Below are 16,098 nucleotides of genomic sequence, written 5' to 3' on the forward strand. Positions count from 1 at the left end.
ATACTTCTTTAACTAGAACACAAACATGCTATAGCTGAAGGAATGAGGTCTTGAGTGACATTTTGAATTTCAGAAGAAAGACCTTTTCATCCTCTCTCTCCCTGTTAATGGTAGTTCCTGGAAATATTGTTATAATATCTGAATCAGTCTTCAACTTAATATCAGTGTATACTAACTTGGATGATAAATGCCCCTCAAAAGTTTTGTCCTCAAACCACATAGATAAAGACAGCAAAGGAAACAGAGATGATTGTGTATTCCTAAAACGACAAACCCTGAGAGAAGAGTGGAGAGGCAGATGATAGAGAAGTAAGATTGTAGGTAGAGAATGGCCTACCTTTATCCCTGCTACACATTTAACAGATATTTAGTTAACATTTTCTTTTTTCTGTAAATGTTGTAGATTTGGATTTTTTTGGTTTTGGGGGTTTTGTTTTGTTTTCATTTATAGAGTTTCTTTGACAGCGTCAATTAGAAGAGCGTTAGTAACTGGAGCTGTCTCTGAATGTATTTTAACAGTAACATATTATTTTACAAATCATTTATGCCTCAAAGCAGACTTTCTCCTTACCATCATATTTTTTCCTAATCTCGAATTATTTATGCCAATATAAAACCTTTAAGACTAACCTTTAGCCTAGTTGTTGCAAGAGATCTCAGCTTTAAGATGTAAGAATTCCCAACTCCCAATGCAAGGCAGCTGGGTTGGAAATTCCCTGCAGTTGGCAAGATGCTGTTGGCTTCTTAGGGAATTGGCTTGGGTCTTGGGTTCCATTTCTTTATGTAAAAGTAAGAAAAAATGGAAAACTAAGAGTGCTCTAAAAAGATCAAAGTATTTTTTGTGCAACTTTGTAAAATTTAGGTGACTCGAGGATAGGGAAAGCAGCACAGTTTAATTCTTTTAAAATTCAACTTTGAGCTGTCCCGGGATGATAAGATACCTGATATTCATGTGATCTTTTGTTTTTTTAATATCCCTTGTAACATTGAGATCAGAGAGAAACATTTTGTTCATGTTCAACTAATGTCAAAATATCTATTTTGTATTTATATTAAGAAAACAAAATTTCAAAAAATAGGACAAAATAATTTCTGTCACAAAGTGATAGCATTAGATAAAATAATCTAAATTACTGACAATTTCCAAATAAAATTAAAAGATGGTTAGGTTTATCCAATCTCTTGTTGTTGTTTTCGTTGTGTTTACTTTACCAGAGAATAGCCTTTAGTATTACGTTTTGAAATTCTACTCTGGAAACCTTCCTTTTGAATTTGCTGTCGTTTTCTCTGTGGCTTTTAATGCAAGGTATGGAGCAGATGCTCAGACTTTGGCAAAAGTATTTGGCAAAGGTATTTGGCAAAATGCAATACCTTTCCACAGAAATACTGTACCTAGACATTTCATAATTCAACAAATTATAGAGAGAAGGTAGTTACCAAAACCCCAAGAAGAATTGTTAAAATGAACAGAGAATACGTTTTAACATTTACTCTCCGAGGTCTACCATCAGCTCATGAAGCCACATTGTCTGATGAATTTAACCGAGCTACCCAAAGGAATGTTCTAGCGTGTTTAGACAACTTGCTACTTTCATCTTTTCTGTGGTATATAAACCATCTACCTGATCAGTGCCAATATTTTCCTGAGATAAAATGAAACTACTGCCATGTTTGTCTTTCTGTGCCCACCTTATTTCACTCAGCATAATCACCTCCAGTTGCATCCATGTCACATGTTCTCACTTATTAGTGGAAATTAAAAATCAGAGAAATTAAACCCATGGAGACAGAGAGTAGAAGGATGGTTATCAGGCAGGGTAGGGTAATGGGGGGAGGGAGGTGGGGATGGTTAATGGGTACAAAAGAAAGTACAAAAAAGTAGGAAAAATGACTAAGACCTAGTATTTAATAGCACAACAGGGTGACTATAATCAATAGCAATGTAACTGGACATTTTAAAATAACTAAAAGAGTATAATTTGATTGTTTTTAACATGAAGAATAAATGCTTGAGGTGATGGATACCCTGTTTTCTATGATGTGATTGTGATGCATTGCATGCTTGTATCAAAACATCTCATGTACCACATAGATATATACACCTATTAGGTATCCACAAAAAATTAAAAATGAAACATTTACAAAAAAGTAACCACTGCAACTATGTCCAAGTTATAAGATGCACAGTATTAGTAAACAGCTATTTTTTGTGCAGCTACTCTTGACCTTTTTATATAGTTTCAATTCCCGTGTTGATTCCAGATGCAATGTGGGATTTTAACAAAATGTTTTCTATAGATCATTGCTTTTTTTTTCTGGCAGGATCAGAATTCTGTACTTGAAAAATAATGTAGTGTTCCTGAGATGAGAATCTCATTTGCTATATGTCACAGAATGCCATTTTTGGAAAACTTAAGAGAAAGCAAGGCCCTAAGTATTGGCATATTTCCATAAGATTGTTAATAGTATTATTCTTGTATAACTAAAATGCTACCCTGTGAATGTGAAATAGGGTGCCTGAGAGTTATGACAGTTTGTACAGTTTTGATCAAGACTTATACTGATTACTCACTGCATGCTTGTATCCAAACATCTCAGGTATTCCGTAAATGCATACACCTACTATGTTCTCACAACAATTAAAAATTATAAAAATTTTAAAAAGACTTCTACTGACCAAAAGAAACCCATTGCTCCAACAGCAAAATATACATTTTTTTCTAAAGATTGGCCCTATGTCCATAGAAACTGCTCATATTACAGCATATGGAGGTAATTTATCAGTGGAAATAAGATAAATAGCTCCTGAAATAATATCAACCTTTCTTCCTAGGACATGCTTGTATCATCTGAGTTCTTGGAATCCCAAAACACTGAAGAATCAGGGACTGGTCAAATGCCTTGAAACTTGGGTGTCTACCCCCATATCTAGACTTAGTAGCTGAATACAGCCAAAATTAAGTAGCTCTACATATCATCTAGGGGATAGTTTCCAGTTTTTCTGAGGTATTAATTGAATGGAGATGAAGGACAGGGGACAAAAATGTTGCTCCAATCAATCAGGTCAGCAGGGATCTGGAACATTGCTTTATCCAGGAGTATACATTGATGTTTATGTAGGAGCCCAGGATATTTTCAGTTTCCAAACAGGACCATTTTAAAGTAGGGTTTTCAGATACATTTTATTATAATGACTAATATTAGTCCATTTAGTCTCCATGTGGTGCCTACCTCTGTGAATCAATAGACACAAAACAGCTTAAATAAGGCAATAGACCTCCATCATCAGTTATGAACCCATGGAACTGTATTACTCTGAGTTCCTCAGCAGACAGGATTTCCAGGGAAAATATGGCCAATATCATATTAAATAAATGGTTGTGATAGCATTACTAACAAAATACCACCTACAATTCTTTCTTATTCATTCCCTCCTCCATTTTTTTTATTACAGTCACTCTTGCATTTCACTATTCACACAGCATCAGCTATCTTCTTAGACTGCAAGTTACATCATTTCATTTCATTACCCAAAGGCTTCCTATTGCATCAAAATAAAGGTCAACTGCTAGCTGAAATGCACAGGGCTCTTCAGATATGGTCCCACCTACCTCTAGATTGTCATCTTGTGCCATGATCTTCAGCATCACCAGGATCCAGATATACTGCACTTTCTGTTTCTTAAACATAACACATTTAACACATTTATTTTCACCTCAGATCCTTTGCCTCCTTCTTTTCTTAATTTTTTTCCTCTCCTTAATGTATTTCCCTGGATCTTACTAAATTTTTCCCATCTTTAAAGTCTCATTTCAAGTTTTATCTCTTCAAATGACATTTTTTCAGAGCATTTATAATCTGAATTTAATTAGCAGAATGTGTATATATGTGTTTTTGCATAACTCTGTAGGTACTCACATCTCTATCCATCCCCTAATCGACCTAAAATACGTTTTTCCTAAAATAAGTATGTGGTTTGCTACAGAGGAACAGAAGCATTTACAGTTTTACTCATCATTGTATTACTGTTACCTAGAAGAGTGCCTAAGTGGCACATAGAAAATGTTTAATAAACTTTTATTACTAAATTAATGTACTCAATAGATGCCTCTCAAAGTGTTTTGGCACCACAGTGTTATTTGAACATCACTCCAATGCTATGTAGTCATTTGAGCAGGTATTATTTCTTCATCCAAAATGTAAGAATAGAGACTCAGAGAGATTAAAGTATTGCACCTAAAATCACATAGCTTGTTCTCAAGAAAAATCAGTTTAAATCTGAGTGTTTAGATGCTTAATCTATTGTGCTTACTACTTATTTTACTACTCTGCTTTTCTTATTTTTGCCTCCAGTACTAATCTCATCTTTTTGAATTATCGCTTCAAAACATATGTTATTTCAAAACTTACCAGCAAGATATCAATATTGTAGAAAATTCCCAGGAAAAACAGATGACTTGTTGTCTGGGAGTTAGGGGATGTAATATAGTGTTTGTGTGTGTGTGTGTATATATATATATATATATATATATATATATATATATACACACACACATATACAGTGTGTATATGTAAAAGTGAGGATGTGGTTTGAGGAAAATGATTAAGTTTATATTTGAATAGAAAGTGGATGTGTTAGACTATTCTTGAATTGCTATAGAGAAATAACTGAGACGGGTAATTTATAAAGAAAACAGGATTTATTGGCTCAGTATTCTGCAGGCTGTAAAAGCATGACACTGGCATCTGCTTGGCTTTTGATGAGGGCCTCAGGAAGTTCCAATCATGGTGGAAGGTGAAAGGGGAGCAGATGTATCACATGGCAAAAGCAGAAGTGAGAGAGCCACACACTTTTAAATGACCAGATCTCAGGTGAACTCAGAGATAGAGAGCTCAATTATCACCAAGGAGATGGCCCAAGCCATTCATGGGGATCCACCCCCAAAATCCAAACACTTCCCACCAGGCCCCAGCTCCAAAATTGAGAATTAAAGGTCCACATGAGATTTGGGTGGGGACAAATATCCAAACCATATGAGTGGATTTATGTGGATGGTGGCATTCCAGGAAAGGAAATTTTACTTGTTTTCATGTCTTTCTGAGTTTTTTAAACTTATATTTTGAAGCTTTTTCTTTCTAACAACACAATGTATTATATTGTTATATACGCCTCAAGCGTACCCTACAGCTTTTGAAATATCTTAGAGTAGCAGCCCCAAATAATTTGGGGAAACATGGGTAAACAAGGTTGACCATATTTATTTAAGACATGATTTCGCAGAGACCTTAGGATGTTAATGTTTTCAACAGTGTTAGAAAATTAGCAGAGTTTTTCAGCCACATAAACTTCCCCCCTTGCTGCCCCGCCACTAGACACTTGCCAAGAGCTGATGACAAATCAAATGAAAGAATTTCTTGGGTATGTGGCAAAGGAGATATATTAGAGAGGAAAGTATAAGGAGGGGTTTATTTTCATTGTCATAAGCTATGTTCTCATTTTGAACTTTTAAAAGGGTAAACTGCAGATAATTCCTACATCAAGGGGCTCATTTAAGCAGTTTGAAGTAAATTAATTTTTTTTCTTTTATTATTATATTTTAAGTTTTAGGGTACATGTGCACATTGTGCAGGTTAGTTACATATGTATACATGTGCCACGCTGGTGCGCTGCACCCACTAACTCATCATCTAGCATTAGGTGTATCTCCCAAAGCTATCCCTCCAAAAATATTGTATTGTTATTGAAGGGAACATCTCTGATTCAAAATTATTTTTTTAGCTGACTTACACATTATGTGTAGGGTATAACATGACCTTCTAGGGATAAATTTATACTGACAGTCTTAACTCTTCACAAGTAAAGTGCTAAGGGAAAAGGGCCAGCTCTTGATTTCTAAAGGAAATCATCATTTTATAAATTCAAAGGAATTTATAAAAGGTGAATCACCTTTTTTATGTTATATGCCAGAGATACAAATACCCTGGCATATAAATATTTGTACATGGCTAGAAAGATCCTCCAGGTGTTTAAGATACTCTTGGGAAATATATAGTGTACTTTAGCAAGACTTATTAACTCTTTAAGGACTCAAGAGTACGTTTTATAAATGTTTGTTTTCTTGCACTAAATCATAACTGAGTTATCCAAATTATTCCCCGGGAAAAATATAAATTAAAAATAATTTAAAAAGTAAATAAAATAAAATAAAAATAAATTTAAAAAAATAAAAAAGTAAATGAACTGTTAGAGATACTGGACTGCATTTTTCAGGGCTAGAGACGAAAATTATAAAGTCATATTTTTCGTTTTCACCCCTCAACAAATTGTTCCTTTTCTGAAAACATTGTTTTTCTATTTCTTGGAGAATGGCGGTATTTCTCTGGAAATGTCTGTGTTCAGTTGTCATAGCACTATAATTAATATGCTTTATTGGTTGATATATGTGCTATCAGAGAACAATAGAATAAAATCACATGGAATGTGAAACAGAATATATTAAGTGAACTTTTTCTGTGCCATAATATGTTCTTCTCATCCTGAAAATTGAAGAGACTTATATAGGATGTCATATTTTCCCCAGGGAATAATTGGATAACTCAGTTATGATTTAGTGCAAGAAAGCAAACATTTATAAAACATACTCTTGAGTTCTTAAAGAGTTAATAACGCTTGCTAAAGTACACTATATATTTCCCAAGAGGAGCCTAAATACCTGGAGGATCTGTCTAGCCATGTAAAAATACTTAAGCTTAAGCTATACCAACATGCTAATGTGTTTTCATTACAATGTGAAGCAGTTGAGTATCATTTAGGCAAGTATGTCCACTCTTGAAGAATTCATTAGGCAGCAGCTGAGTTTTCCATAAAGTCTGCCTCCCAAAGTGGCATATTTAGGCTTCATTCTCCATAGAAAATATTAACTGTGAAATTTTATGTGTAAGCAGTAAATTATCAGGACTACACAGTGGACCAATTTTAGAAATAGCTAATCAAAGACAATCAATTTCCCATTTGGGTGTCAGTATGTGGTGGTGAGATCTAATAAGGACGGTTGGTAGACACTCACTAGCCCAATTTCCTGCTTCAACAGAGCGTGTAACCGAAGTGAAGACTGATATCTTCGTCACCAGTTTCGGACCCGTTTCAGACCATGATATGGTAAGTGGACACTTTATCTTTGCTTTTCTTGAAGAATTTTTAAAATTTAACTTTTCAAAGAAAAATATAAACTAAGTTTTTAGGGAGCAACCTGAAAAGTCTTGGCTATACTTTTGTGTCTTTCTGTGTGTAATATGTAATATAATATTTATAAAATAGAAAAATACTCATTTGCATTCCAGATCAGACCTATTTCCATGATTTTCAACCACTGCAGTCATCTTTTTTTAAAAAATATTTTAAATGATTGGTTTGCCTTGGTTAATACCCCGCAAGCCATACAGTATGAGTTATGTTTCATTTTAGTTAGCAGGCCATGTTGATTCAAGGATGCTGTTTTCAGGCAACCAGAACTGTTATAGAATGGCCATAAACATTATGATTTCTAAATTATTTTTGGCTACTAAAAACTAAAAGGAAATGAGTGTAAAAGTTGGCCAGAATTAGACAAAAATACTTAAAACACACCACTAGGAAACATTCTGCTTCATTGCAAAAAGCATTCATTAAAGTATTATCCAGAGTGGAAATACAATGAATCTATACCCGCTCTTTTTTTCTAGTTCAAATAAATTAACATGAATTTCTCTTCTGTCTGATGGTAGTTATAGAGCTCTACAGAAATTATATAATATTCCTGAACTAATAACAGCCAAGGTTCTATATAAGCAAAACATCATAAAGTGGTCATGGAAACATACCATTATGAATATTTCAAAGATACATTAATTGAATACTATTTTTGAAATGCCTCATGTTAGCACCAGCTTACTGTAAAAGTATTTTGATTTCAAAATAGCTCACAGAGGGTCAGAATAAAACTTACAGAAACTATGAATTGCAGAGTAAAAGCCCTGACAAGTTCTGAGGTAAAACAAACAAAACTATATTTTATCTGGTGTTTTCACAATTGTATTTGCCCAAGACCTTTTTTGTCATTTGACCCCTGTTTATATTCTGTAGAACTAATATTCTGTGAAGTGAACATTGGGAAATTCTGGCCAAGAGGATAATCAGATATTTTAGATTTTAAGACAAGTTTTGAAATATGCCAACTGGACAAAGAAAAATATGTGGAGTATATAAGAGGTAACAGAGTGGTAACTAAGAATGCAGATTTCTGAACCAGATGGCCTGGTTTATAATGCCAGCTACTTCACATAGAAGGGTATATCCTTAGGGAAGTTACTTAATATCTCTCCGGATCAGTTTCTTCATGTATAAGGTGGGATTAATAATGCCACTTAACAAATTTTAGCCATTACTAATATGCAAGAAATATAATATGAAAGTCAATCATACTTGTGAATGTATGCATCTTATGATTTATTTTGTAATTATGGTCAGTCTGTAGACCACTTTATTGAAATAACATGTGATACAATGTGTTTTACTAAATTGACAACTCTCTGAGGACTCATGATTCTCTCATGTTGGAACTCAGTCTTCCCACACTATTCTCTCATGGTACTTTTATAGTTAAGAATGCTTATTAGGTCCCAGTCATGTTTAAGGTCAAATAAAAACTGTTCTGCCTGTATTCCCATAAATGATTTTGCCACTCTCTGTCACTTGTTCCCAATATTAACTATTTTTTTTAGTCCTGCTTTCTGCAAGGCAGTACAGCGTGGGGGTTAGCAGGGCTGGCTCTGGGATTCAAGCTGGTTGAATCCAAATCTCACCATCAGCAGCAGCATGACCTTGAACAAATTGCTTAAGCTTCTAAGGCTCAAAGTCTTTCAAATGTATATATTATTATAGTTGCCTATTCCTGCAACATTTTTATAAGTTTTAAATGAGATGTGCAAATAAAGTGTCTATCAATAGTGCTCAATAAATGATAGCTATTATTATTTTTACCTCTGAGCTCCTTATCATGCCATGCAGACCTCATGGAAATTTCTTCTACTCTACCCATCTAAATCAAATACTTCCACAGAGGCCCAAATCAAGACCCAAACGCTTTATGAAATCATTTTTATTAGTCCAATAAAAAATTGACTTTCCGTTTTTGTATTCTAATCACATGTATTGACTATAAAATACCTTTTAGCTTTCGGCCACATATATAGCACTGCTTTGTAAACTTATTTCTCTTATTTATAAATAAATATCTTATTTTCTTAAATTGTTGCCAAACATGTAAAGGCACATGTGTTTCACATCTTTCACAGTATTAGTTCATTGTTATTTTAGAGTAAATGTTAAATTACTCTTTTCTTGGTGATAGGTTTAGGAGCCTATAATATTAAAAAAAATGAGGTCTTGTGGGACCTAATAAGTTATGCCCTCTTTCTTATCTGTGTTCTGAAACTTTGAAATATAAGACAATAGAGTAGAAGGCATGGGGAATTAAAATGTCATATATATTGCTAATAATGATGATATTACAGAATGTGACTTATATCTGTAGACAAGTAGATTTGCAGAGATTAGGCACCAGAATCAACCAGATTAACCCACCCAGTCATAGGCAGTGTTGACTTTCCTTTGCTGGGGTGTACATTATGCATGTTAAACCTCCAGCATGGAAGAGCACAGGGGAATTTTTCACTCTTATAGGCAGCCAGCAGCCAAATGGAAAAGACAAGAGAAAAGGACTGAAATAGGTAAAATTGACATCTTTTTCCAAATTAACCTATCAGATTAAATCCCCTTCCTTCCTTCTTTTTTCCCCAGTAGAAGAATTGGGGAATTGGGAGCATACAGAAATTTCCTTTTTCTCATTGATGAAAACATCAAGAGAGGGCATGCAACATTCAAAAACATCACACACTGATGGCAATACTCATCTTACTACTTATAATAATGTAAAATTTGCTTAATGGCCATTCTATCTCAGTCTCTGGCACCAGGCATGGTGCATCACAGAGTCAATGTCCAATAGGAGTTGTTAAAGGACAATGCCCAACTGAAGCCACAGGAGATCAAAAGCTTTTCTCTTTTCTTAAAAAATAGGTGGCATGCCTTTGAGTTATTGCTTCAGATTAATTGTGATTCCATAAACCAATGTTGGAGTTTTTAAATCTTAGAATAGGCTTTTTGATACACCTTCAAACCTGTGATTATAATCTACATTTTATATTTTACATTTGGTCAAATATCAGGAAAAAGGAACAGCGTGTCCAACCAACAATATTCCCTATTGCCTAAAACCTCTGAACAAGACAATGTTTCAATTGCTCTGTCAAAGAATCAGATTAGCCATAGGTCTTCCACTGGTTTGCTAGTAGCTGGTAGAAATTGTACCTGACCATCTTGCTTTAGAAGATTAATCATTTAAATTACATTATAGGAGAATTGTGTACAAGAAGAAGCAGCATGATTTAGAAGCAATCAAAATTAGAAGGCAGAAAGACAAAGCTATTTTTCAAAATGGGAAAATTTTGTAGTTTTTAAAGTGAGAACTAATACATTAATCTATATTAATAACATAACAAGATTTAATGCTATTGAATGCTTACAACACATTAGGCACCATGCTAAATGCTTTCTAGATATTTCATCTAATCCTCGTGCAAACCTTTTAGCTAAGTATTATTCTTGTCTACATTTCCTGGAGAAGGAAAGTGACCTGCTAGCTAAGTGTAGCAACTTGAACCTAGGTTATTTAGCCCTAGAGACTCCATAGCTCCCAAGGCATCTGACTTCATCTGGAATAGCAAACAAAATTAGGACAATTCTCTAACTTTATTTTAAAAACCATTAATTGGCAATCAAACAGAACATTCCCAGGGCACTACGTTCTGACAGAAATATCCAGGCAGTACAATCACAGAGCCTTGTTTTCCATAGTGCTTAAAATGTATTAAGTCAAAATACACACAGATGGTAATAAATGGCACAGGCAGGAACACTTCAATACAATATTTATTTAGGAACATAGTGGATGTTTTGTCCCAGATCTTCAGACTAAGACTCACATTCTCCAGGGACCTACACTATTGAACAGAGCAACTCATACTTTTCACTTGAGTGGTGGGGGCTGGAGCCTGGAAACTTGAGCAAATTATTTAGGAGAGGTTTACCTTTGTCCAACCTCTCTTCCACGGAGTCCCCTCTTTTGCATTTTGTTTTTAGTTAACTTGGTTTCGGCCACCTTCTTACTTTCCTTAGATTTCCTTTCCTACAGTCCTTCTAAAGAGAAACACATTTTCATGACCAGCTACATAAAAACCTAATATAAATTTGTGTTGATAAAATAATAAAATGGGAGACAGATAATAATTTCTAACTTTTACTAACAGCTTCCTATGTTCTAGGCACTCTTAAAAGATATTCTCACAAGTATCAACTCACTTCTCACGATTGCAGGGTGAATTATCCCACTTTATAGATTAAGAAACTGGGGACTTAGCAAGAGTAAAATAATTACCTAAGGCCACTCAGCAGGTAGGTTCAGAACTTACATCCATAGTCATTATGCTATAGTTCTGCTGCTCGCCTCTCTCGTTTTCTAGCTTCCTTAAGAAGGGGCTTTGGCCAGGCACAGTGGCTCACTCCTATAATCCCAGCACTTTGGGAGGCCCAGGCGGGCGGATCACCTGAGGTCAGGAGTTCAAGACCAGCCTGACCAACATGGCGAAACCCCATCTCTACTAAAAATACAAAATTAGCCAGGCCTGGTGGCGCATGCCTGTAAATCCCAGCTACTCGGGAGGCTGAGACTGAGCCAGGAGAATAGCTTGACTCAGGAGGTGGAGGTTGCAGTGAGCTATGACCATGTTATTGCAGTCCAGCCTGGGCAACAAAGAGTGAAACTCCTTCAGAAAAAAAAAAAAAAAAAAAGGAAAAAGAAAAAAAGAAAGAAAGAAAAGAAAGAAAGAAAGAAAGAAAGAAAGAAAGAAAGAAAGAAAGAAAGAAAGAAAGAGAAAGAAAGAAAAAACAGAAAAAGAAGGGGCTCTGGCCAATCTTCATCCAGAAGCCCACTCTTGGTCTAATGAACTGTGCCCATGGGGCAAGGTCATCTTATAGGACTAGCTTCTGGGAACTACCTGCTGCTACCACAACAATCACACAGGGAGAGTTCTCAGAAATGGGAGACCAAATATTTACACTGTTGGTTAGGCAGAAACTAATTTTCATCAACTGCTTTTATTTCATTTTGTATTTCAACTTCTAACAGTGCAGAAAATGGAAATGAAGATTACCCAGCGAGTGTTGCTCTGTGTGTGTGTGTGTGTGTGTGTGTGTGTGTGTGTGTGACTGGTACAGTATTTGAAGGAAGAATGTCCTAAATGAATTTGGGGATTCCATCGTCTGTCATTAGCACAAATAAAGCTGGTGACAAACACAATAAACATGTGAACATCAGGATGTTGGCAAGTCTTGACATAATTTTTTGAAATTATTGCCTTTGGGATACATCTTGTCAAAGATTTGGTAATACATCTAGTTTCAGTTTAGTTTATACTTAACATTTATTTTATTTTCATAAAACCTCTTTGGAGCAAGCAAATAAAATGAACCAAAGGCTCGATTCATGGGAACGTGGTCACCTTCAGCATCCTTGGAACTTTGATTTGCAGGTGGCCATTCATTCCTTCTGCTGTTGACCAATCTAAAGTCATTCAGTTGGACAGAAACTAGAGCTTATATGGCTAAGTCCTGAGTAACAGAAAATTTCGTCATATATTATATCCCTACCTCACAAACTTGTCTGTCATCCAGAGAGGAAAACCTGCACATCCTGAGGTAGATCCATCCACCCAGTTTTCCTGACAGGCATTGGCACATTGTATCACTTGCTGATATCATCCACAGTCTCCCTTCCCATGGAAAATACTATTCTATGCCCATCGTACACCTTCATGAGTTTTTCTTACAGTGCCCAAGCCTAAACAGTCCCTCCTTTGCTGAATTTATTAGGTGCTTAAGAGATATTTGTTGGTGAGTAAATTCCCTTCATGTATTTATCACAGTGCCTTTCATCTGACACTTCCAGACACAAAATCCTAACCAGGAAACGAGGTAACTTGTCTTGTGTACAAAGACAGTCTGTCACAGGATTACACTTCCTTGTTTCTATCTCAGTAAGCAATTAGTACTATATCTGGTGCATTATAATACATTTAATAATAATTGTTAGTTACTTGATCTGTAAGGGCTCAGTAATGCCAAACATGTGCCAGAGAACACACCTTCATTCAGCCTTCACCCAGTATTGCTTAAGCCCTTGGAAGGAGACATGTAGTTAAGTTCGTACACAAAACTCCTAAGCACATACATTTTATTTTGTAGTTCCTAATGACGATATGTTTAACATTTAAAAAACACAACTGCCTTGTGATGTAAAAGGGCTTAAAGGATTAGGAAAATGTAGTATGATGTTTTCAAGTTAGTTCTCTTTCTGGTTTGGAGTATACTTAGATTAACGGAGAATGTGGTAATCTCTATTTCAAACCATTGAGCTCCAAATTTAGTGCCAGTGTGGCAAGTACTGCAAGAAAGATGGATATTACCCTTTTCAATTTTAGGAGCTGGTAAGTCACATTGCTTGTTTTCAGATTAGCAGATGTTTGTCTCTGGGTATTGCCATAAGGAATGCTGTGTTTATTCAAATAAATAGATTCCCTGGCTGTGAATGATGATGAGCTTCAAACATTTCTCATGTGGCTTATACACATGTCCAATCACAAACACATACTCACACACACCGACACACTCTGCATTCTTATTTTTGTTCTTTTTCCTTTTGAAAAGGATTCAAATTACCAGTAGAAGCAGTTTCTTTGTTTTCATAATCTTCTTTAATGTGTAGGATAATTGAAAGTCTATATACATTATCTGTGAAAAAAATGTTTATTTCGCCAAAAAAAGATGGAATTTTTACATCCATATTGGAATCACAATTTACTTGGGTGTGGGCATGAGGTTTTCAGAGACAATGAGAGGGCCCCCAAAACACTAGGCTTTATCTTTGTGGCTGGAATTGTCTAATTTAAACATTTTTTTTCTGTGCATAATACCCTCTAACATGAGTTTGTTTTAAAATTGTGATATATTCTATTTCTTCTAGTGCTGCTGTGATAGGGTGGAGGTGGGGTGTTACTTTCCTTTTACATATCTGAGCAGATAATTGGAAAAATTTTTCTGACCAAAAAAATATGTCAGGCATTTTAGATATTTTTTTTTAAAAATCATTACACCAACCAGTGATTCTCCTGACATCAACATGTACATGCTATCACACGTTTACTTCTAAAAACATCACCTAGCTAACATTATACTTCCAAAGTTGCAAAAATTATGCACTGTCTGTGTTAGATATTTGCATTGCAAAATACAGCACAGTGAACTCTTCGTCATTTTCCAAAATTACCTAGGAATATACAATAGATGTATTTTTCCGTCAAAGCTGGAAGGATGAAAGGTTAAAATTTAAAGGACCCATGACAGTCCTCCGGTTAAATAACCTAATGGCAAGTAAAATCTGGACTCCGGACACATTTTTCCACAATGGAAAGAAGTCAGTGGCCCACAACATGACCATGCCCAACAAACTCCTGCGGATCACAGAGGATGGCACCTTGCTGTACACCATGAGGTAAGGATGGCTGCACTGCCATTCATGAATGTTTCTGTACTTCATTCCCTTCCACTTGTAGGCAATCATCAGGCTGATGAGCCATGGTGGAATATTTGCTTCCTTGTTTTTCAACCTTAACAATCTTAAAAATCTCTCCAACCTGTTCTAATTCCCTCAGTCAAGGATGAAGTATTATTTATGCAAATGTTTATTTGCTTACATCTAGTTTTATTCTTAAATCATTTTCTGTAGCTAGGTGGATTCAATATAAGGAACTTCCTCTCCCTACTATAAAACTCATATATTCCCTCATTCCAGTAAGACCTAAATTTCTAGAAGCCGTCTAATGATCTACATCTGAAAACATTCCTACTAAAAATGAAGTAATAAAAAACAAAAAATATGGAAAGTTACAAAATTCATAAAACACAGATTCATGTAGACATAGGTATTTTAAGAAGTATTTGAATTCACAATGGCGTTGATAGCTAGACGAGAATATAGATACTATTAATTTTGCTCAAACTAAAGACTACGTATACATTTCTGTTTTATAAACATTTCCCTCTCTTTAAGATTGCTGTAAAGCCTAGCATCTATTAAGTGTTGAATACCTTATGACTGAATGAAGGAAACATGAATCAAATAAAATTTTGAATTTTATGTAGAAAAAAAGAGATGTTTAAAAGTATTCCTCATTTATGAGAAATTAAGAATTGTCTGGAACTTATTCTTGAGAGCAGCAGTAATTTATTCCCAGATGACTTGTTAGATACGAGTTTTTTACATTTGGTCAATACACAGTAATTCAGATTTTTCAATTATTTCTTTGGTACAAAAAGGTAATAAAGGCAAAATCCTCAATTTATGGATTGTATGCAAGTCCAGTAATATTTTGCCTTTGGAGAAAGCTGCCAGAATGCCTAGCTTTTCAAATGCAAACATCCAAAAGAAAAGAAAAGAAAAAATTCTTCAAGAGACACTTTGGATATTGAGCCAACTAATTAAAATGTATTAGGACTTAAAAAAATCTAAAAGATAGAAATAGAGGACCAATGGACACATGTGTTGAGAACTTTCTAGATTATCTAAGCAGGACCTATTCATAATTGAAATTTGAAATATTCCCCCCCCCGATGAAACACCATACACTTGGCTTTGAGCCTAAATCCAGTACTCATTCCTCTTAGATGGCAATTTTCTGAGGAGAGACTTGAATATCCTAAGTGGTTTATTGATTAATGGTTTCTGATGTATACAGTGTTCTTCATCTGTATCTTTCATCTCCTAAAATTTTCCTTTGCTAATGTGTTTTTACTTTCTTTAATAATTTAATTTAAGAATGCAATTTAATCATAAATTTATACTTTGTATATTTGCTTTAGTTGGTATTCTAATCATTTAATGATTG

The 16,098-nt window shown here is 34.9% G+C and overlaps 1 protein-coding gene across 4 annotated transcripts in view; it reads left to right on the plus strand.

Annotated features, from left to right (window-relative positions):
• Nucleotides 1-16,098, plus strand: part of GABRA1 (gamma-aminobutyric acid type A receptor subunit alpha1) — a 53,514-nt gene that overhangs the window by 12,165 nt on the left and 25,251 nt on the right. For all 4 annotated transcript variants that reach the window (XM_001144938.6, XM_009450083.3, XM_054684760.1 and 1 more), the window contains 2 exons: nucleotides 7,092-7,159; nucleotides 14,485-14,705. In XM_001144938.6, coding sequence (XP_001144938.1) covers nucleotides 7,092-7,159; nucleotides 14,485-14,705 — 289 coding nt within the window. The remainder of the gene's footprint in view (nucleotides 1-7,091; nucleotides 7,160-14,484; nucleotides 14,706-16,098) is intronic.

This window comes from Pan troglodytes, chromosome 4 (genome assembly GCF_028858775.2).
Source record: "Pan troglodytes isolate AG18354 chromosome 4, NHGRI_mPanTro3-v2.0_pri, whole genome shotgun sequence".
Classification (NCBI taxonomy): domain Eukaryota; kingdom Metazoa; phylum Chordata; class Mammalia; order Primates; family Hominidae; genus Pan; species Pan troglodytes.